Raw genomic sequence first — 23872 nt, forward strand, 5'->3', positions numbered from 1 at the left:
GCGTTGTGGGCTCAGGGTGGGGCAGGACAGGGTGCCGTGGAGGAGGAGGGGATGAGGGCTGGGGGAGCTGGAGGGGTGGGAGCGCCCGGCTGAGCCCATCTCTTGTCCCCCAGGAAGCCCGAGAAGGGCGTCCAGTACCTCATCGAGCGTGGCTTCGTGCCCGACACGCCGGTGGGGGTGGCCCACTTCCTGCTGCAGCGCAAGGGCCTGAGCCGGCAGATGATCGGGGAGTTCCTGGGCAACCGGCAGAAGCAGTTCAACCGCGACGTGCTCGAGTGAGTGGGGCTGGGGGCGCCCCACGCACACCCCAGGCTCCCCGCTCCCCTTTGTCTTTCTGACTCCCAGACACAGGGAGATGCCTTGCCAGCACCTCTGGCCCCATCCAGCAGGGCCAGCCCCTTCCCCTGGCCCAGCGACCCCTGGGCCAACCTCCCGCAGGGGCAGCAGGAGGGGAACCAGGGAGCTCAGCCCCCCTCCTCCTCCCTCTCCTGGCGGGAGATGGGGTGAGGGTCCCACCAGGCTGGCGGCCATAGACTCTCAGCTACTTGGAACCCTGCAGAAGAACAGGTTTCCAGCCCCCTGGGAACTGCTGACAGCTTTGAGAAGTCCTGCCCGCACGTACCCTGCACCCCCGGTCCTCCTCCAGACTGTCCCGAGTAGAAAGCCACCACACCTGGGTCCTGTGGTCACTGGGCAGGTGCTACGTGCGGGCTGTGTCCTCACCTCGTCCGCGGGGGTGTCAGGGGTCCATAACCCCTTCCGCAGACAAGGAGCCAGGGCCAGCAGGAGGCCGGCTTGGAACAGGTGCCCTGCTCCCCTTTGTGGGGACCTGGGGGAGCAGCTCCAGGCCTGCCGTGGGCACATTGCCGACCCAGACACTGCAGGCGGGATGGGTGACCCAGCCGGTGGGCCAGGAACGGGATCAGAGCAGGGTAAAGACTGACCCTCAGCAAAAACGGCAGGGCGGCCTGGCCACACACACCTGCCACCTCCGGGCGCCCCTGGGAGGAGTGGGGCGTGGGCTCTGGCCTCTCTGTTTCACAGGTGAGCAGACCCAGGCTTGGGGAGGGGCGGAGGGTCTGGCCTGGGTGCCCCCCCCATACAGACACACCCACGTGCACACACATATATGTACACTAGTGTTCACTCAGTCACACAGACACACACACCGGAGAGGCAGCGAGCCGCTGGCGGTGCCTGGCCTGTGGCCGGCTGTGGCGTCTGTCCCGCCTGGGCTGCTCTCTCCCAGCGCCGCCTTTCTGTTCTGGCCCCGCCCTGATAGTGTGGCTGGTGCCCCTCCCCCTTCAAAATCCGGGAGGAACGTCCCAGGAGAGCATGCTAGCTGCTCCGTGAATGGGGCCCAAGACCATGTGGTCTGGCCCCCTCCCCTGCAGCCACCGCTGCTCTCCCCCCACACCCCCTCCGAGCTGCTGTGAGTCCGTAGGAAATCCGCACATTGTTCTCCTCGGATCAGAAAATAGCAGCGGCCTCAGGAAGCAGTGAGACCCCCCCCAGGCATCCTCCTCGGATGCTGGTCAGCGAATTGTCCTGCGGGGCCCCTGCCCTCACCCTGCCCCAACAGCCTTGAGTTCTCAGAGCGTCGCCCCAGGGGAGGGGGGCCCACGGCCGGGGTCTCTGCAGCCCCACCGGGGGTGGTCAGGCGAGGGTCCCTGTTGCAGACCCATCTACTGTTCGGGGTCATGGTCAGAGGCAGGAGCAGGCTGTGCTGGGGGCGGGGCTGTGATAAGAGGTACCTGTGACCTGCAGCCTCCCCAGCTCTGCCCTCCTTGTGGGATCGGCAGGTGAGGGCAGCACAGCCCCTCCAGAGGCCCCGCAGAAATGCCTGGGAAAGCGTTGACGTGAGGGGCAGGCCCAGGGCGCGGTGGCTGCAGGGCCAGTGGGTGCCCAGACCTCCATCTCCTCCTGTGGAGGAGGGAGCCCGCTCCGGCCGCCCTCCCTCTCGGGCCTCCCTGCGCTGACCCCTTGTGCTCCCTCTGCCCTCTGCGGGCCGTGATTGCCTGTGCAGCCGGCGGGAAGGTGGGCAGGGGACACTGACGGGGCCTTCTCTCGTTTCAGCTGCGTGGTGGACGAGATGGACTTCTCCGCCATGGAGCTGGACGAGGCTCTCCGGAAGTTCCAGGCGCACATCCGGGTCCAGGGGGAGGCCCAGAAGGTGGAGCGGCTGATCGAGGCCTTCAGGTGGGGGCGGGGCAGGTGTCAGGTAGAAAAAGCGTCCCCGCTCGAAGACCAAGGCTCAAGGGCAGACCCCCCCTTCAGGGTCAGGTGGCCATGAGCTATCGGGACGGGGGCGGGCGGGGGGCGGCAGCCCCTCCTCTGCCACGTGCTGTGCGGCTCAGTGCTGGAGCCAGGGCCTCGAACATCTTCGTGGTCCTCTCGTCCCCACTGGTTCGTGAGTCCATCTGTGTCATCACTCGTCTGCTCATTCACAGGGGCAGATGCTCCCTCAGTGACGCAGAGGGCGTGGTTCTGACACCTGCACCACTGTGTGACCTTGCTCTGGTTACTTAACCTCTCTATGCCTCACGTCCTTGCCAGTAGAGAGGGGTTGATGAACGCACCTACCGTGGAGGGGGTGGAAGGATTAAACCACTCAGGCCGTGTGGGTGCACTCCGCCCAGCGCCTGGTCCCCCAGAGAGCCTGCAGTCAAGGCAGGCCGTCCTTGTGCCATCTTCCTTGCTGGGATGGTGTGCACACTGGCCGCGTAGGGAGTCCATGCCCTGCGCGGGGTGTGGGAGACCCAGCTCTCTGGGCTCAGCAGGGGTGGTGGGTTCACAGGGGAGCAAGGTCGCAGGAGGAGGAACCCCAGGCCCTGGGAGGGGAGCGTTCAGACACTTCCATTCAGGAGGGCTTCCTGGAGGGGGCGGCACTTAACAGGGAAGACGAAATTGAAGCCCACATCATCTAAGCGCCCATGGCTGCTGCCTGCGGGTTGTGGGCCTCGGTCACGGTCACGGTGCCCCACCCAGTTCCTCTTCTCCATCCCTGCCCCACCCACCTACCCCTGCACAAGGTCGCCAGTGGAGGGAACTGTGGGGTGGGGTGTGGGGCGTATTCAAGGCAGTGAGGACGTGAGCAGATGACTCTGTGAGGCAGTTTGTAGCGAGGCTGTTAGTTCAGCTGCCGCAACAAAGACGTCCGCCACAGCTGCCGTGGCTGAAACGCCCCGGAAGTGGGCCGCCCTCTGAGCTGGCGTGGAGGAGGCCTGGGCTCCTGTCATCTGAGGTCCCCGGGAGCAGATTCAACACCCATCACATTCACGTTCCAGGCAGGCAGAGAGCATGCAGGGCACCCCCTGCCTTTAAGGCACAGCCTCGAAGGTGCCCACATCACATTGGCCGGAACTTAGCGCGTGGCTGCGCGGGGGCCGAGGGACGTGGTCCTCAGCCCTGAGCAGCCACATGCCGGCCGAACTACGGGCGGGTGGGACTTAACTCACATGGTGGGGGGGTGGTGAGTGGACGGTCAGGGCCGGCTCTGCCAGACAGGCGACATCCCCGTGTACCAGAGACGGAGGCTCCGAGGTCAGTGACCAGCTTCAGCTGTTTAGGGCCGCTCATGGGTGAGGGGCGGACTGGCTTCCTGCCCTGGCTGAAGCACCACCCCGTCCTCCCCCAGCCAGCGGTACTGCATCTGCAACCCCGGGGTGGTGCGGCAGTTCCGGAACCCAGACACCATCTTCATCCTGGCTTTTGCCATCATTCTGCTCAACACCGACATGTACAGCCCCAATGTCAAGCCCGAGCGCAAGATGAAGCTAGAGGACTTCGTCAAGAACCTCCGAGGTGAGCTGCCCTGTCCGCGGTGGGACGCCCGCCCCCTCCCCACCAGCACGCACCTGACAGAGGTGCCCGCAGCACGGCCTCACGTGGGGAGGGGTGGGGCTCCTCCCCGAAGGAGCCCACGCAGTGCAAGTTCCCACAGAGGGCTCTGAATGCTGTGGCGGGGGCACTCCGAGGGGGAGGCGGCGTGTTGTCTCAGAGGACTGCAGGGCTCCGCAGGCCCAGGGCACCAGAGGGCAGAGGCCTGAGAGCGCAGCTGGGCTCAGCACCTGGGGTCGGGCCGCACACGGTGGATCCAGGCCTGGTTGCAGGGGCAGAGGGAAGATGGACCACAAGCTGGGTGCTGGGCACCCCGGGGCCTCCGAGCACGGTGGGTGGGGACGGGATGGGGGCCGGGCGGGGGCTGGCACTGTCCTGCCCCCATCACTGCTGCCCACACAGCATCGCCCACCATACCCCTCTCTCAGTGGTCCTCTTGGAACAGACTTGTCTTTTTGTTTTTGTCTTCTTATGAAACGTATGTATTTTTAAAATGAACTTTACGTCATCAGTGTAAGCGGGAAACCAGTAGCATTTGTCACACATGGGCATCATTTACGAAAACGAGTGCCGTGAAAAGGCAAAACCACTGTGGGTTCCAGCCAGGCTGTTCCTGGCTGGGCCCAGGGCCCGAGGCTGCCCTCTCCTCCCTGGCAGGTGGGCCCACGTGGGGCAGGTGACCAGGGGCTGGGCAGCCAGACGGAGACTTCCTCCTGTGTCGCCAGGCAGGAGAGGGATGGAAAAGGGCACGGCTGTCTCCATGTTTTCTGCTGGCAGGTCCCTCCTGTCCGTGGAGTCCCGGGCTGGGGGACTGTCCCTGTCCTTGGGAAACAGCTGTAAGGGACTGAAGTCCCTTTAGAAATGGCATCATAATTTTATAAAAGGGAAACAACTGATCTGAATCAAGTCCAACTTTTCGAGCTGTTTAAATTTCTCATTTTGTCCTTCATTTCTGTAAAACTGCTCCGTCGTCGCGTCCCCCAGAGCGGAGGGTCTGTGCTGGCGCTCCCTGGGGGTGGGCCCCACCCTGACAGGCGGTCCCGCAGGGAGCTGGGCTCAGGGCCCTCCCCGTGCGGCCCTCCGCAGGCCCCGGGGAGGGGCAGGTCTTAGCTGTGGTTCCTAGGAACCTCGTTGATAAGAGATCCAGTCGCCAGAACAGGTGAGGGAGCAGGGCGGTCAGTGGACACTGATGGTCCGGGGGGCTGCAGCCCCTCCCCTCCTCTCTGCCACCTCAAGCCCCTGTCCTCGCTGGGCCTGGTCAGGTCTGGTCTCCACGGCGTCCCCGTGGCCCTGGATGCAGGCGGTTGCTGTGTAGCTGCCGGGAAAGCTGGCCGTGAGCTGCGTGCTGTGGGCGACCCTGGGGAGCTTAAGGGACTCTGATTTTTTTCTCTGGTTTAGCAGCTCAACCATGTAACTGGGGCCTCTCCTGTGTGAGAAGTGAGACAGAAACGAGGCCCGTGGACAGAGGCTCGGGGGAAGACAGGGCTGCTGGGTCAGATACCTGCTGGTCGGCCGCCCTCATATCTGCGGCTTCGTGGTTTGTGCGCATCCTTGCATCCGCCGTCCCGGCAGTCTGGGGGAGGGGGGCTTTGTCACCCCAGTTCCCAGGGCAGGGGCTGAGCACCCCAGAACCAGGAGAGGAAGCCACTGATTCTTTCTTGCGAGCCTGGGCTGTTGCCACCAATCACCTGTTTTCTTTAAGCCAGGGACTCTAGCGTTCTCTGCCCCATCTTCCTTGAGCTTCAGAAGGTTCAGAGAGGGAGGGGAACTGCCCAAGGTCACACAGCAAGTGTGTGTCAGAGGAGGCAGGACGCTGGCCTCCCAAAGCCAGGTCGGCACTCTGCGCTGAGCACATGTCCCAGCTTGTTCTTTTTAGAGAGTGCCCCCCTGCCCCAACATGCGCCGGACACACATTTTCTCTGGAATCGCTCAGTATGCCCAGCGGGTCCAGCAGCAGGGGGGCCTCCGGGAGTTCAGGGATAGGCAGGGGAGGAACCTGGAAGCCAGGCAAGCGATATTTTGCTTTTATTGCTATTTGCCTTCAGATTTTTTAAATGTATATTTTGAATGGGTCTTATCCTCACATAGTTCAAAAACCAGGAAGTAACATGACCCAGCAGTTGCCCTCCTTGGAATTTACCCAAATGAGCTGAAAACTTACGTCCACACAGAAATCTGCACACGGGGTTTATAGCAGCTTTATTCGTATTCACCAAAACTAGGACGCAACCAAGCTGTCCTTCCGTAGATGAATGGATAAACCTTGGTCCGTCCAGACAGTGGGATATTATTCAGCACTGAAAAGAAATGAGCTACCAAGTCGTGAAAAAACACGGGGGAACCTTAAAGGAACATCGCTAAGTGAAAACAACCTATCTGAAAGCCTGCAATCTGATTCCAGCTGCGCCACATTCTGCAGGAGGCGAAGCTGTGGAGACAGTCAGGAGACCAGTGGTTGCCGGTGGTCGTGGGGGAGGGATGAAAAGGAGAAGCACAGAGCGGGTTTTAGGGCAGTGAAAATTCTGTACGGTATTATAATGGCAGGCACACGGCCTCGTCCATATGTCCAGACCCACAGGGTGGACGACACCAAGAGTGAACCCTCGTGTGAACCGTGGGCTCTGGTGACTGGGTAGGTCCTTCAGTTGTAACGAAGGCGGCGTTCTGGTCGGGGTGCTGATTGGCGGGGAGCTGGGGGTATATGGGAGCTCTCTGTGCTTTCCCCTGAATTTCGCTATGACCTTAAAACTGCTCTGAAAAAATAGCTAATTAGAAAAAAGCCAGAAAGCATAAAAGGTGCACCGCAGGGCCCTTCCCATCCCTGGAAGTCATCGGCTTTGAGTCCCTGCTGTGCCACGCGGAGCTTCTCGTGGGAGCCGGTACAAAGGTGCACGGCTGGTTTGACCCTCTTCCGCTCGGCGCCTCACTCTTTGGTTCGGTAAACCTAAGGGCTGTTGCCAAGGCTTGCCGTGGCCTTCCTCGTTCCTGCGGGCGTACAGTAATCCCTGTCCCAGGAGTCCTCGTACGCGGACCGCTTAGCCGGCCCCCTGTGAGTGTGCAAATGGGTTAGCTCCCGTTTTGTGCGATTTGGAAGCAGGGCTGCGTTGAATGTCACACCCCACAGGACCAATCCCCCAGAGCCACTCAGTGGGCCCGAGGGTGTTTGAATTTCTGACTGGCAGGTGGTGCCGGACAGCCCACCAGAGGGCTTGAGCCGTCCCACTGCCCCACGTACCTCCAGCAGCGGTACCAGAGGGCGGGGGGCGGGGGGCTTCGCGTCTCTGTCGTGAGCGGGGCTGGGACTTCCTGACAGCACTTTGGGGGCCGTGCAGCAGAAAGGGCGCAAGCTTGTTGTCAGAGCGACCCGGCTTCAAGTCCCAGAACTGGGACAGCAGCCACTCAGATCCCCTGAGCTCTCGTGTCAGGGGTGTGAGGGTGACCCCGTGAGCCGCCCTGGTCCCTGTAAAGTCACCGTGCTCTTGGTGACCTGTGTCAGTGAGGAGAGGACTCGTAGCTCAGAGAGACCATGACTCAGGCCGACAAGGGGCAAAGTGAGGATGCGGGCCGGGCAGCCCCATCCCCAGGCCCCCGCCAGCCCGTCAGTGCAATGGGGACCGTGGTGACCGCCCCACGGGGCGGCGGCCGGGATTGAGCGGGGCCGTGTGTGCTGAGCCCCCTGGGCGTGGCTGCAAGGTGGCACAGGCCCCTGCACACTCATCCGGGGGCAGTGCCAGCCTGGTCCCTGGTGCGGGGGCTCCGAGCACACGTGTGGTGGACGGGGCAGGGCCGGCTGCGGTGGGTCTGGAGGCCTTTGGTTCAGCTGGGGAGTGGCAGGGGGACCGCTGTCCGGATTTGGTTTAGAAGCCGGTGCCTTGGGGTGAGCCCTGCCGCTGTCCCCTACCAGGCGTGGACGATGGGGAGGACATCCCCCGGGAGATGCTGATCGGGATCTATGAGCGGATCCGGAAGCGGGAGCTGGAGACCAACGAGGACCACGTGTCGCAGGTGCAGAAGGTGGAGAAGCTCATCGTGGGGAAGAAGCCGGTAGGTGGTCTCCGTCCCCACTGGGGGCGGGGGGGGGGCGCCGCGTGAGGCCCGGGGTGCCCAAGACCCACCCGCCCCGCGACCCCAGGCTGCCCTGCTGGCTCGGCTTTGGCCAGTAGCCACAGTGCCTTTGGAACCTGTTCCCTTCCAGGTGGGGTTGGTGGATTATGTCAGGTTTGGGGCTTTTTAAGGGAGTCACAGCCCTTCTCTCTGGGTCCCCTTTGATGAGAATCTGAGGCTCTTAATAAACCGATGGCCGGGGCTGTGCAGTGGCTCCCTGGCAGCCTGGGCTCCCCGTCAGAGCCCGCTGGGGGCGCCCTGGGGGGCGCTGTGGGTGGGGTGTCACCCCGGAGTCTCTGTCAGGGCCCAGATGTGTATTTGGAACATTAACATCTCTTCTTGTTTGTTCACTGCTTCCCCTGTAGATTGGATCCCTGCACCACGGGCTCGGCTGTGTGAGTTCCCCTCGGCTTCCGCCTTCCGTGATCCCCACTCCCCCGCAGCTCGCGGCTCCCAGACCCACAGTTCTGGCTGCATGAGTTAATTTCCGGAGCCATAAGAAATTTGATTTTCACAGTTATCTCCACCTCAGATCTCTGAGAGCACGCGGGAGGGTTGTGCTGTCAGGCCCGGAGCAGGTGGTCCCCTCCCGTCTTGTCTGGTTGAGCTCAGAGATCCCGCTTGTCCCTCGGCCCCGAGACCCTGTACCTGAACAGATGACCTTGGTGTGGCGTTGAGGCCTCCCCCTCCCCACGCAGCCCACGCTGTGCCTCTCGGGTCCCTTTCGCCGCCAGGGCTGGCAGTAGTGTGCCTGCTGGCCGTCATGTGGTCTGCTCCTTACCCCACCCTGGCAGCGGGGTCAGCTGCCCCTGCAGAAGGCCTGAGACCCCTGGCATGCCCGTGACCTGCTCTCGCCCACCTCCCCAGCCCTGCGTCCTGCCCTCCTTTCTCACTCACACTCTGCTACTGACAGCGCTGCCCCCTGAGGGCACCAGGCTGGGCCCGCGTCCCCTCCCTCTCATCTGTGGGTCGCTGAGCCTCGGGCCTGGAGAGCAGCCCCATGTAGGGCCATGTGTGCCCATGGCCGCCTGTGCAGAGGGCAGGGACCAGCCCCTCGAGGTGGTGACTGCCAGCTCGGGACCCTGCAGGGCTCCTCCAGACCCAGCTGTCGGGGCTGAGAGCCTTCAGGAGGGAGGGCCTGGGGGCGGGGAAGCCCAGGCTCTGCAGCCTCCTATGTGTGTGGCTCGGGGCGCACATGACAGGTGCTTTGGGGGCTCAGAAGACACGCATGGCTCGTGGCGGGGGCTCCACGAGCCCAGTGCTGAGAGGAGTCGGAAGGCGGTCTCCCTGGAGCAGGGGCCTCCGGAGGCCCGAGGGAAGGCAGGGTGGGGGGGTCCCTCGTCCCCGCGGGTGTGTGGAGCTGACGCCGCCCCTCCACACAGGTGCTCTCGCTGCCACACCGGCGCCTGGTCTGCTACTGCCGGCTCTTCGAGGTTCCAGACCCAAATAAGCCCCAGAAGCTTGGGCTGCACCAGCGAGAGATCTTCCTGTTCAATGACCTCCTGGTGGTACGTGGGCCCCACGGGTGAGGGGCTGGTGTGCAGACCCCAGAACGGCTGCGCCCAGTGGCGGCTGCCTGGGCTCCCACCTCAGGCAGGCTCATCCAGGAAGGGGGAGTCAGCCTCCGCAGGTCCGGGCCTAATCCTGTCCCCTCGGCCGCGGGGGAATCCTCTTCCCGGGACTGAGCAGAGGTCTCGCTGCTGCCCAAGCCCGCCCCTGGGGCCAGGCGGGGGCGGTGCTGTCCCGCTGGCCTGGGTCTCAGCCCCAGGACTAATGGGCTGAACATGGCAGAGGTGGGCTCCCCACAGGGAAGTGGAGCTCTTGCCCCAAAACAGGTAGCACTGATGTAGATGTTCCCGCAGGGAGCAGGGGGCCTGCCCTTTGGAGCTCTTGCCTCCTGCAGGCCCCCTTCTTGCCCGAGACCCTATCCCCTTTCCCCACCTGATTGAGGACCAGCTGCTCTTCTCGGGTTCCTGAGGCTGGAATCTAGACGTGTGGGTTCAAGTCCTTTCAGAGTTCCTGACCTTGAGCAGATCGTTTCAGACCTCTGGCCTCAGTGCCCTTCTCTGTAGAACTCATCTCTCAGAGGGTTTCACGGTGCCTTTGGGCCGTGCATGGGGATGTCGGGCGTGAGTGTCCGTCCCTGTATCGGCCCTCCCCCGCCCCGCGGGCCTCCTGACCTTGGAACCGCAGGAGGGTCCTCACACAGGAGAACTCGAACTGAGGGTCCACTTAGAGTCCTGAGCGCCCAGGGCTGCTCCCGGCCGCGCGGGCCCAGTGGCTCAGCCTCTGTCTCTGGCTGCCCCCAGGTCACCAAGATCTTCCAGAAGAAGAAGAACTCTGTGACGTACAGCTTCCGACAGTCCTTCTCCCTGTACGGCATGCAGGTCCTACTCTTCGAGAACCAGTGTGAGTGAGTCCCTGGGCCCGTCCGCACATGGTCTGCACCCCGTGGCAGGAGGTGGCCTCACTTGGTCCATCCGTGTAGCGAGGAAGCTCTCCTCCGCCGTCCCCTCTTCTTCCTCCTGGCTCCATCAGGGACGACCCCAGGGTGGCCTCTCCGGTGTTCTAATTCCCACTTTCCCAACAGAGGGCAGGTTGCCGGCTGGGGGTAACCAGGGAGAATTCAGTATCATTGTATGTAGGACTCATCGGGTTTACTTTTACCGTTACTTCTTGAAGGTGATAAGATTTTTAAATTTAGTGCAGAGTGATAAAATGTTGATAGGAAAACATCGAGTGAATGGCACAAGTGATATATAGATATGGCCAAACAATCAGGTGAGGGTCGTGCCAGAGACACTGCAGGCAGAGGTCACGAGCAGAGCCGCGGTCCGTCCGCTCAGGTTTCAGCGCCATGTGTTCTGGCTGTTGGACCTCTCCAGCCCGGTTCCCTTGGTCCATCGATGGGGTGATGGTAGTGCCTGCCTCAGGATGAGATGAGGCCGTTCACATAAAGGCCAGGACAGCCCGTGGCCCAGGGGCGGTGCTTGTTCAGGCCTTTGCGTGTGAGTGGGTCCTGGGCCTGGGGATCCTGGAGCGGGGAGCTGGCCACCCCTGCAACCCCGCTGACGGGTCCTTTCGGGCTTGTTCCTTCCCGCCACCCACGCCCTTCCCTCTTCCTCTCTCCCTCTCTGTCCCCTCCCTGTCGGAGGACCTCGAGCTGCAAGCTGAGCCAGTGCTCCTGGGGTGGGGTGGGGGGCGTCCTGCTGCCCCCCATGTTCCGGAGGAGCCAAGGGAAGGGCCGCCACAATGGAGCGTTGGGGCGTGTCCAGCAGCAAGGTCCCGCGGTCCTGTCCCGTCCGCCTTGCCTCTGCAGGTTGAAAGGTGCCAGGGACCCGTGGCTGGGCCATCCCAGAACACAGGGCCTGAGGGCTTCTCTGTGCTAAACGGGACTGGACCTGCCAGCTCCTCCTCTTTTCTCACGTGCCCATGAGGAGCTCAGGATGCAGGCCCCGCCATCACTCCACCCCAGGCCGGAAGGCCGGCCTTGCCTTGGTTTCTCCCAGGCAGCACCGGGGGGGCTGGTGCCATGTGCACTGTCCTGGCCGGCAGGCCCCTCCTGGAAGGGGTGGCGGTGGTAGTGACCACTCAGCAGCGGCCCGGGCACACTGAGTCCTTTGCAGAGGCCGCGCCCAGGCCGCTTTCAGGCTCCCAGGGCTCAGCCCTCAGCCCTGGAGGCAGTGCTAGTGAGAGCCGACCCCGGCCTTCTGTAGGACATGCCTCACACCCGGGGTCTCAAGCTGGCAGCCCCTGGTCGGTCGCAGCTCAGTTATGTTATATTTGAACTTTATTTTAAATTCGTTGAGCTCATACTAACATCTTCCCATAAGGCTCAGGTATCCGTGGCTCTTCTTGTAAAGCTAGGTTTGGGCGGATGGCGGGCAGTAGCGGGCTGCACACCCTCCACAGAGTCAGCAGCCGCAGTCTTACCCTGCCCGCTTCCTGCATTGAGGAAACCCACACAGGCCTCTAGGCGTTTGAGGTCCCCGCCCTGACCCGGGTCTGAACCGTGGTGGGATTGGTGTTTGGGCGAAGAACCTTCATGCACTCGGTGGTGGATGCTCGATTCCCACTGAGGAGAGAGGCTGCCGGCATGCCAAAGCCCCAGAGACCCCGAGAGCACGGACGAGGCACCGGGCAGGTCTGAGCAGAAGGCTCTGTTGGGTGTGGGGTGCCCACAGTGTACCCCAAGGGAGCTGGTGGCCTGGAGACCAGTGGGGAGAGGACAGAAGAGTCCGAAGTGACTGGATAAGACTGTCCCCCAGCTGGGACACCACCTTCCCCTCCTCCCAGGCTCGGCGCCTGGCCGAGTGACCAAGGATCCTGACCTAAAGAGTCCAGGCTCCACGCCCTTCCGGCGGGGAAGAACGAGGGCCCTGGCTTTGCCTCAGGTCAGTCGGATCTGCCCTCGACTTGAACACGGAGCAAACACAGACCCAGGTCAGGAGGCAGAGACTGCCTGGTGGTCCCTCCAGGCTGCACCGTGAAGCCTCTCCTCCCTGGAGGGATGCGTCCTCTGGGAGCCTGGCCTCAGCGTGCTCCCACACCCCGGCTGCATGGAGACCCGCTGGTCCTTTGCCAGCCAGAAGGGAGGTGGCAGGGCCCGCCCTGAGGCCCGCGCTCTCCTCCTCTTCTGCAGACTACCCCAACGGCATCCGGCTCACATCTGCCGTCCCCGGAGCAGACATCAAAGTGCTAATAAACTTTAATGCTCCCAATCCTCAAGACCGGAAGAAATTCACTGATGACCTGCGGGAGTCCATCGCGGAGGTGCAGGAGATGGAAAAGCACAGGATAGAGAGTAAGTCACGGGTGCCCGGCGGGGGCCTGCAGGGTGCAGGCGTGGCCTCCCATCTGGGGGCCAAGACAGTGGTGAGAGGCCAGGTTGCAGTGACTCTGTAAGCCCAGAGGTGAGACGGCCACGTGACCAGGCAGCCCACCTGCCCAGGTCACGGGAGGCGGCACAGAGGAAGGAGGGGTGGGCAGGGGTCTCTGGGTGGGAGCCGGGCTTCCAAGGCCCAGGCCTGTCCTGCCCGGGGAACTACATCGTGTGCCCTGAGGGGGGGCTTCTCGGAGCCGTGGTCACCCCGTGTCCAGAGCCCTGGACCTGAGCCCTTTGCACTTGAGCATGGTTGGTATTTGTGTCTTCTGCACCCGACCACCCGGAGGGGTCAGGGCTAGGGTCATGCCCTGGTTTTCATTAAAGCCGATGGTACCCCCGCTTCTCCTGGCTCTAAGCCTCATTCCTGGAGGTACACGGGTGCCCCCACCCCTGGCCTCCATCCACAGCCAGGCCGGGTTAACTCCTCTCCAGACGCGGGCGAATCCACCTCCTAGGAAAGTGACTGACCTTCCTGCAGACCTCGGGCCCTCTGGCCTCTCCAGCCTCCTTTCCGGGGTCTCCTTTCAGCCCCTTTGGTCACAGGTGCCGTCGCTCCTGCCCTTTCCCAGACGACCTTGCCCCTCACTTGCCCCCTGGAAGGAGGTGGCGGCTCAGCCCGGTGCCACCCTGAGCAGAGGGCCCCCCAAGTCGTCGCGTTGCCCTGGGGGGGGCCCAGCCCCTTGCCCTCTCCAAGCCACCCTTGGCTGGGGGCCATCCTCCCCTCACTGGGCCCCTCGGGCTCTGTTCCAGCGGAGCTCGAGAAGCAGAAGGGCGTCGTGCGGCCCAGCATGTCCCAGTGCTCCAGCCTCAAAAAGGAGCCGGGCGGCGGGACACTGAGTCGGGCCTGCCTGGATGACAGCTATGCCAGCGGCGAGGGCCTCAAGCGCAGCGCCCTCAGCAGCTCCCTGCGCGACCTCTCAGAAGCGGGTAAGAGCCGGGCCCAGGGCCGCCCCCTACCCAGCGCACGCGGGACTCGGCCGCCCGTGGCCGGCGGGGCTTGCGTCGGCCGGAAGGGGCTGTGTTGGAGGCTCGGACAGTGGAGGGGCTCGGACGGAGCTCACTTGGGTGGCCGTCCCCAAACCACAGCAGCATGTGGCCACGCGGAGAGGGTGTCCCCCAAAGGCCAAAGGGAACGGGGCCGAATGGTCACAGGCAGGACAGCCGGAGGTTAGCCCTGGTCTCCCTTGCTTATTTATCCTACTCTCTTATTTGTTTTCTGAAGTTTGCTCTCGCGCAGAGTGAGTCGGGCCCCGCTGATGGGTGTGTCCCCCGCACTCTGTGCTGCCCCGTCCCTGTGCTTCACGCTGGTGAATGAGATGGAGTGAAGCCCTTGCTGCTGTGTCTGGGACCCCGTCTCCCACTGTCCCAGGTCTTGCTTTCCCCACAGAGGTCTCCCTTCCTGGGAAACCCAGGCCTCCGTCCAGGCCAGAGACGCGGCCACGCCTGGCCCTGGGACATCAGGGGAAAGCCCTGGCGGAAACGTGATTCCCGTTGTTTCTTTGTTTCTGTGTGTGTCTGATTCGCTGCCAGCCTCTTAGCGTGCGTGCAAGCAAGCAGCACCCCTCGAGCTGCCCAGGTTTCCTGGGGCGGGGCCGTGCGTGGAGCATCAGTGAGCAGGGAGCTTCTGCTGGCGGCCCTGCCTGACCTCGGCTGGGGGGGGGAGGGGAGCGCTGCTGCAGCCTGCTTTGCCTGCCAGCGCCGTCGGTCGGAGGAGCCAGGAGCCACGGGGTGAGGGGATGCACGCCGGTGGCTCTTCAGCCCCCCACTAGGCGTATCTAGCCAGGCAGCTTCTCCCATGAGGAAGCTCAGGGGCTGCGGCGGAGCGGAGGGGGCCGGACACGGGGGCACGTGGCTGTGCCAGGACCCCAGGCTCCCACCCCGAGGCCCCAGCTGTCCCAGCCGCAGGAGCCTGACGTAACCGCGGCTCAGCTGGCGAAGACCCTCTCAGGCTGAGACCGGCCTCCTCCTCTCCAGGGCCCAGCGGACCCCTCCCCACCAGGGCCTCGCCCACGCCCCCGGCCTCAGGCATCACCGCTTGACCAGCTCTGGGCCCCGTAGAGAAGCTGCTGATGACCCCATCCTTCCCTTCAGCTTATTCATTTCCCAGAATTCTTTTTCTTTTTTTTTTTTGAGTTGGATTTTTTTCTTTGTTTCTGTCTTGTCATTTTTTTCTTCCATAGTGAAAATCCGAATTGCATGGCCAGCGTGAGAGTCAAGCAGGGCTTCTCAACCCCGGCTCTGCTGACATCTTGGGCCAGATCATTCCTGGCCGTGGGGACTGCTCTGTGCAGGACGCTTAGCAGCGTCCCTGGCCTCTGCCCACTAGATGCCAGTAACACCCCCCAGTCATGACAACCAGTAATGTCCCCCCAAATTGCCAGGTGCCCTCTGGGGGAGAAATACCACCCCTGGTTGGCAGAATTGCCGTGGTTGAGAACCACTGGTTTTCCCCGTGGCTTGTTACACCCAGCTAATCGTAACCAGACTGCTCGGGGCCTCTGCAGGCTGGGGGCCCAGGGCCTGTGTTTGAGTTTGTGCAGTGGGGCAGGTTCTGGCCTCTCTGGGTCCTGCCCAGCCCCCTCGGGTAGCAATGGCCTCAGCGCAGCCACTCCAGGGCCTCAGCCGTCCACTCTCTGCTTAGGGGCCAGACAGAGCCGCGTGCCCGGGTGCATGGCCATGTGAAGGGCGGAGCTCCGAGGTCTGGCTGATTTCTGTTTATCGTTACCGTTGCCATTTTTGTTTGGGGATTCTGAGCCGAGAAGGACTCCAGGCAGCGAGTCCTCTCAGGTCCTAAAGCACCGTGAAGAGAATCCCCGGGAAAGCGCCCCCTGCACCAGAGGTGAGAGGGGCAGTAAGGTGGGTGTTTGAGCCCCGATGACCGCCAAAGCCCCAGGCTGGGACAGCCCCCCTGCGACCTCCAGAGGAAGGCGGGCCAATGCCAGCTGCCTGCCGGAACATGCCGGAGACATGCCCCTATGTGCTGGACTGGGTCGGGGCGAAGCTCTCCCGCACCCGCCGTGCGCCGGCCGAGATGGGCTTGTCGGGAAGAGGTGAGGCTCAGGGCCAGTGACGCCCAGCAGCTGGCTTGTCATCGCTCCCAGAGCAGCTGCCCCAGACCTGCGACCACACATCCATCCAGGAGACAGCACCCGGGGATGTGCCCTCGGCCCGGTACGAGCCTCTGGGATCTGGGAGGCAGTCGTGGTTTGACGGCCCAGGAAGAGAGGGGCGGCAGACTTTCCTAGAGGTGGGGGGGTGGTGCCTGGCCCCCAGCCCGGCCCCCCTGCTGAGCTGCGAGGCCTCGCCCCCTGTCTCCACGTGGTCTTCCTTCAGCTGGGCCCCCTGCTTGCCTCAGTGGCACCAGAGCCCTGCCAGCCTGAGATCAAGGACCCACAAGGACCTCTGACACAGGTGCGACTACTGAGTCTTAGCTCCTGCCGCAGATCTGTCAAGTCACAGTGGACACTGTCCACGGACCCCGAGGCCCCCAGCCCCTCACCAGCCGAGCTGCCCAACACCAGTCCCCACGGAGAGGACATCTCCCGGGCCCGCGGGGTCTGCTTTCGTTACCCGGGTCACAACTGGAAGACTGCCACGTCCTGCACCTGTTGGGGAAGAGCTGGCGGCTCCTGGCGGCCAGTTTCCAAAGCAGCCCCTGCTGTCCCACGATGGGCGCTCCACACGTGTAGCAGCCAGTGGGCCAGCGGCTGCCTCTCCTGGGGTGGGGGCCACGCTCGGGGCCCAAGCAGAGCCCATCAGAGGGCCGCGCAGCACACCGATTCCGGGGTCTTTGGCTCCGGGCCCTGGTCGAGTTACACCTCTGGGCCTGGGTTCCCCAGATGCAGGTGGGACTAGCGCTGCCCTCCAGAATCTGTGAGAGTCAATACCCACAGAGCGTTGGGGGTGGGGCCCGGCCCGCGTGCTGGCTGTTGTCACCCTCAGCGTTGCTAGGGCCGTGGTGCGAGGCCTCGGGCAGAGCCCTGTCTGCCTGCTGTCCCAACGCTGAGAAGCCAGGAATGCTGGGAAGAGCCGCACTGGGCGCCCCGTCTGGATGTGGCTCCCAAGCTGTCCGTGGCCGGGCTGGCAGGGCCTGCTCTGGCCCTCGAGAGGCGCCAGCTGGGGCAGGGCTCACCTGAGGCTTGTGCAGGATCCGGAGATGGTTGGGGGGGACCCCCAAACAGGGCAGGCAAGGAAGGAGTGGTGGGGATACGTGAGTGGGAGCAGCTGGCCCGGCTCCTCCTCCGTCAGTAGGTGGTATGCAGGTGTGCAAACACCCACACGTGCGTCTGCCGTGGGCAGGACTCCTGCGGGGACATCCCATATCTCCTGCTGAGTTGAGAAGTTGAAAAGGTGAAGTCTGAGAAACTCAGAATCACTCCAAGACATCCAAGTTAGAGCTCTCCTGAGTCTTGGCCCACGTGGGCAGGGGGCGGGCCTGTTCAGCTCCAGCGGGGGCAGCATATGAAGCCGCAGCCCGCAGCCCCGGGCCTGGCCCAGTCCTGTTGGGAGAAGCAGGCGAGCTGGAGTGCGCTGCTAGCCCGGCGGGGCCTCTGTCTTCCCTCTCTGTCCCTGGTCCTTAGTCAGAGGCGTGTCCCCAGCCTTATAGGGGCTAGAGTGCAGATTGAGGCACCCCAAGGACAGCAGAGGTCTGAGCATAGCCATCCCAGGGAGTGGGCGCCATGCCTAGTGGACAGATGTGGAAACTGAGGCAAAGAGTGGACGGCGTGCCAGGTAGGGTCACCCCTCCAGCTGCAGAGCACCCCTCTGGAGGCTGGACTCTAATTCTGTTCCATGTCCCCGGTCCACCGTGTTGGGACTGAAGGCAGGAAGGAAAGGTCACCCCTCTTCTCATACCGGCGGAAAGAGGAGGAAGGGAAGGGTCATTTTCAGCTGGGAACGAGGGCCAGTTCCCGCCTGGTGGTCCGTGGTCTTCAGCAACCTCATCCGCCATGTGGCGCAGTTCCGAGTGGGCTCTGAGGCCGGGGTCCAGCACGGCCTTCAGTGGACCCCAGGCTCCCAGCTGGAACTCAGGTTTGGGGGTCAGCAGGCAAGGCAAAGTCACCGGAGCTCCCCTGAGCCTGCCGTCGTGAGCCCAGGCCCGAGGGCCTGTCCCAGGCACGCGCAGCTGCCACCATGAGGCCGGAAGGATCCAGACACACCCTCTGCACCCAGCGTGGGCCCGGGATGTGGGCCACAGGGCGGCGCGAGGCAGCAACTTCCATCTTCCAGGCTTCTGGGTCCAGCCCGGGTCCAGCTCAGAAGGCAGCGTGGCCAAGATTTCCCGCCTCAGGTGGACGGGCAGACACGGTGTGCACATGCTCACTGTGGGGACTGAGCCGGTCAGTCCATCGGCCAGAGCTTCCGTCTCCTCCTGGTGTGGACAGAGGGACACCTGTCCTGCACTGTGGGGCTTGGCCAGGCCTGCACAGGTGGAAGCTGGAAGAACGTCTTGGAGCCCCTTCTCTGCCTCAGCCTCGGTGTCCTGCAGAAATGCCTGGAGAAGTCGTCCGGGGGACCTGCAGGGGCCAGGGCGGGCGCTGGACGTCCAGAACCAAGAGGAAGACTCAGTCTCCTCTGGCACAGCCAACACAGGTTGCGTGCCTGCTACGTGCCATGTGCGGGGGACACAGAGGCGTTGGCAGTGAGGGCTCACGACTGGAGAACGCGTGTGGCGTCCCAGTGGGCCGTGCCCACAGAGCACTCCAGGCCCTGGGCTGGGAGGAAGTCCCAGCATCCCTGTCCCTGGCCAGACACTGCACAAACCAAACACGGCCCCAGGGTACGGCCCCTCTGCTCCACCAGGAGAAAGAGGATGTGGAGTTTAGTCTCCTAACCGTCAGGCCCACCAGCAGCCGGGGAGGCAGATGTGTGTGCGTGTGCGTGCGTATGTCCATACATACGTATGTGAAATCCACCGAAGGTCAGGCCGGGCAGGACCACGCTTAGCTCGTCTTAGCTGTGGGAGGAGCTGCCCTTGCGGCTGAGGCCCCCTGGAGCTCGGGGTGAGCCGGGCCTGTGTGCCCACCCCAGCCCCCCGGAGGCCCCTCCCCCCAGGCTCCCGGTCCCGGAGAGGGGGTTAAAGTTGGGCTGGTTGAAAAAGATTTTTTTTTTTTTTTTTGCTTTTTAAGAACCCCATTGTCTTGTTAACTCATTACTGCCCTGCCACCGGCTCCCCCGGGCCATCCGGCGGCAGCGCCCCGCCCCGTGTCGCGTCTAACCTGTGGTATTGCATGTTCTGGGCAGGGAAGCGAGGGCGTCGCAGCAGTGCGGGATCGCTAGAGAGCAATGTGGAAGTAAGTCGGAAGCCCCCGTCCAGCTGGCTGTCGTGTGTCGCCTCCTGGTGTCTTTTTGTTTTGCTCCTCCTCCCCTTCTGCACAGAGGCTCAGACCCCCCGCCTGCCTCGTCCGCGCATGCCGCCCGCCTGGCGTTCCCATGCCCCTCACCGCTTGTTTGCGCTGCAACGGAGGGGGTGGGTCTGGATGTTGTGGTTTAGTCTCCGCCTAACCCATCCCCGCGGTCCCGAGCATGGTTAACACCCCGGCTTCCCACTCATCCTGGGCCGGAGGCGGCGGCCGCCGGGCACCCTCCCCCGCCCCCTCGCTGTCGGGTTCTGCCACCTCGGGACTTCCATGCTCCGCCATCCCCATCGCTTCCTTCCTGGAGGTTCGATTGCTGTGTGTCTGCAGTCAGGGCACCACGGAATTGCTCAGCTAGCTCGGGGGAGGAGAGCCATGAGAGCGAGAGGAATTCAGTGTGGATTTCATGAGATTTCATTCATCCTCCAGCCATCTCGATATCCCTGTTCACATCTAACCTCAGCTTGCAGACCTTTCTGTTTCCTTCCTTTCCCGTGTTTGGTTTGCAGTAGGTAGCCGCAGTGAAATGCCTAGGCGGTGCCCAGCCCCTCCTGTCCCCCTCACCACCTCCCCAGAAACCTCGGGACCGGCACAGGCAGAGCACACGCCCTCGGACGTTGAGAGGACCCAGGAGAGCTTAGGGCAGGAGGCGGCAGGACCGGCCCTTCCCCTGCACGCAGCTCGCCCGCCCCGCCCTACCCAGCACACGCCGCTTACACACATCCGCAGACACACGGTTCTGATCTCAAAGCTCCGGCCGCCTCCGGCAACAGGGTGCTCATCAGGCCAAGAGCAGAGGTCAACTTTGACCCGCAGCAGCTGCGTTCCCCCCCCCCAACCTTTCTCCCCAAAGGCCCCCTCCTGGCCCCCCCAGCCGACCTGCACGGCAGTGTCTGGAGGTGGCGCCTGAGTCCAGCCTCACACGGCCCGGCCTCTGCGGCTAGCGAGTTGAACTAAGGCTTAGCAGTCAGTGGGCGAACTTTTTTTTGACATTTCTTAAGAATCATTCTGATGTAAGTGCTCTAAGCTCTTTTAATTTTGGTTTCTATGAATTTCCTTTTTAGGGGTCCATCATTAGCAGTCCTCACATGCGCCGGAGAGCTGCATCAACACGAGACTGTCCATCTCGCCCACACCAGGCCATGCCCAACTCCTCCTCCCTCCTGGGCTCCCTATTTGGGAGTAAGAGAGGGAAGCCCCCTCCCCAGGCCCACTTGCCCCCAGCCCCTCCCCAGCCGCCCCCCCACCCGCCTCATCCCTCGTCCGGCCACCCCCAGGGGCCCACGGAAGGCCCCTTGCAGGCACCAGTGCACGGGCATCACGGCCAGTACTGCCCCCTCCAGCAGAACCCGCCCCCCTACCATCACCACCACCACTACCACCCGCCCCAGCACATCCAGCACGCACACCAGTACCACCACGGCCCCCATGGGGGGCAGCCCGCCTACGGGGCCCACGCGCACAGCCACCCGCCGCTGCCCTCGGCCCACGTCGGCCACCCGGGCCACGTGGGCCATGCCGTGCACCACCACGGGCAGCCCCCTGCCCCGCCACCCCTCCCCGGCAGCAAGGCCAAACCCAGCGGCATCAGCACAATTGTGTAGACAGCCTGGGCGGGGGTCCCGGGCCCCTCAGAGCAAGTGCACACCACACAGGCGCGCCCAGGGGTGGCGGCCCCAGACCAGCCCCAGAGCACTTTCTGTTTCCACCTCCCCGTCTGCTCCCGGCCCGGATGGAGCCCCCCAAGCCCCGGGGCTTGTGTCACAGGGAACAAACCCCCCCCCCGCCCCCAGTTTCATTTAGTGGTGGCGCCCCGGGCTCCATCCACCTCAGCCCGGGAGGTGGGCCTCGGCCACCATCAGCCCTGAAACAGTGCCGCCGGCCAAGTAGATGTTGAGCTCCCCGCCCCAACCCCCCACCTGCAGCCCTCAGCTCTCTGCTCCCTCACTATACACGCAGATGAGAACCCAGCCTAGGAAAAGAAGAGACGACACAAAAAACCAGAGACAGAACCAAACAAAAAACCCAAAACTTGCTGCATTATTGCTCTTTTATTGACAATGGGCAAAAATTAAGTAGACCTGATATGGTTGATGAAAATACGTAAGTAAACTTTATATAATATAAATATATAAATATATAAATATATATATATATATACTGTATAGGTAGTATTTGTGTGTGAAAGGCAAACGTTTCAGTCCACGAAATTAGCAATATAGACTTTACAAGGAGCTCCACTTACCTGATAGGAAGACAGTACCTTAGACAAACGTGTGAGAGGGTAGACCAAAAACTTAAATGCTAGGGACAAAATTCATATTCTTCCGTATTTTCATAAAAAGAAGAGAAGCCCCCCTAGGACTGGCGGAGATCTTTACACGATCATTACTAACTGTGCCAAGTAACATAGCATCTAACTGTTTTAAAAGTCCGATATTGCTTTGTATAAATCCTTATTTTATTAACAGAAGACTAACATAAGTAATCAGTATTATAACTGCTCTGTTATTTCAGGTAAGCAAATAGATAAAATGCAGTAAACTCTACAGTAGCAACTCGAGACAGCTAGTTAAGAACTGGTTGCCTTGGACTATTGGTTACAGATTCTTAGACACTTTAATGGCTGCAATAACTGTGAATTTCCATGATCCCTGTTTCTTCTGTATGCATTTGATTTAATGCACACTCATTCAGAGCCCTCTGCGGGGGGCCCCATACACGGCCGAGGTATTCATCTCCAACATGAAAACGACCAACTCATCCTGTGTCCCCAGCACCATAGCTCCCTCATCCTGTTTCCAACCGCAGCAGGCAGACGCCCCGGAACCCGAAGGCTTCTCTTAGCGTTTAGCAACCCAGGGCGGTGTGTGTGTTTCCCGTTTTGTTTTCTGAGTGGTGGCCGTGATCATCGTGATTCCATGTGGCCGTGTGCTAGCACGACCCCCGTGTCATCGCCGTGGCCCATCTGACCCCAGCCGACGAGTGCCCGGCCCCGCCAGCGCGGCCCCGCCACCTCCTCACGGTCAGGCGGCTGCCGGGGCATCACATGACTCTCCGCTGTGCTCTTGTCGCTTCCATGTTGTGGTGACACCATCCGCTCCCCCGGGGCTGGCGCCGCACACGCCTGGTTCTGTGCCTGAGTCACCCACGGGCCGTACTTTGTAGTTTCAGCCCTTCGAGCCACTGCAGCAGCCAGTGCTGTGCTCCTAAGCCGTGGACCCGAGGATCGCCCCCGGCACCTGCCGGGCAGGGAGCTCTTCCAGAAAGGGCGAAGCTGGCGCGGGACTCCGCGGGCGCGGGGCTCTGGACAGGCGGCAGCGGGACGACGGAGGGGGGCCCACCCTGGCGGCGGCCGGGGCCCTGCCCGCCCACCGCCCCCTTTGTCGCATCATCCAGGTCACCAAACCAGCAAATCTGCAAACCGAGCACTTTGTTAATCTCCATAGAGAGCAAGTACAGCAATCTAGAGTTTAGCTTTTTTGGTTTTTTTTTTTTTCCTTTTTTGAAAGAAGTGTGACTTTAACCTGCCCGCCTTTATCTTCCCGTCCGTGTCGTCCTTCTCTCTCATCTGCTCAGAAAGAGAGAAACGAAAAGCACGGGCGTGTCTGATTTGGTCCAGGCCGGGCTGGTGGGAGGCTCCCCGGTTCCGCGGACCCCGAAACTCCTTGGTTTCCCTCCAGAGTCCCGCTCCCGAGGCGTTCTCTGTCTTGTGGTTTAAAGGGCGTTGTGATGACAGGGAACAATCGAATTGTGCTGCATGTCCTCTGGCGCCAGGCACGAGGCCACACTTTGTGTTCTGTGTATTTGCAAACTCTCTCAGTGTTACTGTTGACAAATAGTTGAAGTAAAGTGATAACATATTAAGTATGTCAGCTTTTCTTCACCCTCTGTACCAATCGTAGGATCTAACTGTAAACTCCAGGTTGTTCCAGAAAAGATGCAGGCAGGCTGATTGACACCAGGTCGCCCTTCCCGAAGGGCAGTCACTGATGGAAACAGAGCCAAGCTGGGTAGAGCCGGTGGGAAGGGTGCCCTCTCTCTGCAGGCCACTCGGGACCCCCACCTCCAGACTGTCACCGGGCTGGGTCCCTAAAGTGGGGGGAGTCTCTCCCTGTGTTCCCAACTTTCTGCTGGACTGACTTCTGGTCAGTGAGGTTTCATCAGTCTTTGTGTTTCATTTCCAAACTTGTCATGGAATAAGTGTTCCCAAAAGGTACACTGTTCCCTGGAGGAGTCTGGAGCCAGGCTGCCCCGAACTCGTTTGGGAAGCAGATGCTCCTGGAAAGCTTGTGGCCCCATGTAGCTTTCTCGAGACTGCGCTCTCGGGATCCCAGCCCGTCCCAGAGCCGCAGCTGTGGGCACCTGTGGTTCACGCCCTGGCACAGGAGGTGGGAGGCTGAGCATCCCCGGGATGTGTGTCATCCTTTCTCGCTGTCAAGGTACACGTGGGGCATTTTGCTCAAGTCACAAATTATTTCAGCAGGTGACCCTTAGAGAAGGCAGTTGGTACCATCACAGACATCTTTTCTGGGACAACAATTAAATCATGTTTGTTTTTTCTTTTTAAGTTTATGAATGGATTGCACAACAATGTAAAAATAAAGTTCATCCTAATATGATGTGCACATCTTGCTTAAAAACATCCTCAGTCATCCTGTGTAGAGCGATTTTTCCATCTCGCACT

General features: G+C 62.0%; 1 protein-coding gene across 6 annotated transcripts in view; it reads left to right on the top strand.

Annotated features, from left to right (window-relative positions):
• IQSEC1 (IQ motif and Sec7 domain ArfGEF 1) overlaps positions 1 to 23090 on the top strand; it is a 331046-nt gene extending 307956 nt beyond the window's left edge. For 4 of the 6 annotated variants that reach the window (XM_079934545.1, XM_079934546.1, XM_079934550.1 and 1 more), the window contains 11 exons: positions 114 to 275; positions 2077 to 2199; positions 3638 to 3804; positions 7745 to 7884; positions 8310 to 8339; positions 9327 to 9452; positions 10254 to 10353; positions 12587 to 12748; positions 13580 to 13756; positions 19073 to 19122; positions 20250 to 23090. In XM_079934545.1, coding sequence (XP_079790671.1) covers positions 114 to 275; positions 2077 to 2199; positions 3638 to 3804; positions 7745 to 7884; positions 8310 to 8339; positions 9327 to 9452; positions 10254 to 10353; positions 12587 to 12748; positions 13580 to 13756; positions 19073 to 19122; positions 20250 to 20789 — 1777 coding nt within the window. In that variant the 3' untranslated portion in view covers positions 20790 to 23090. Of the gene's footprint in view, positions 1 to 113; positions 276 to 2076; positions 2200 to 3637; positions 3805 to 7744; positions 7885 to 8309; positions 8340 to 9326; positions 9453 to 10253; positions 10354 to 12586; positions 12749 to 13579; positions 13757 to 14051; positions 14466 to 19072; positions 19123 to 20249 lie in introns of those variants that run through there. The other 2 variants (XM_079934549.1, XM_079934548.1) reach the window with 2 other exon arrangements.
• The last annotated feature ends 782 nt before the right edge of the window (positions 23091 to 23872 follow it).

The sequence above is a fragment of the Stenella coeruleoalba genome (genome assembly GCF_951394435.1).
Source record: "Stenella coeruleoalba genome assembly, chromosome: 10".
Lineage (NCBI taxonomy): Eukaryota > Metazoa > Chordata > Mammalia > Artiodactyla > Delphinidae > Stenella > Stenella coeruleoalba.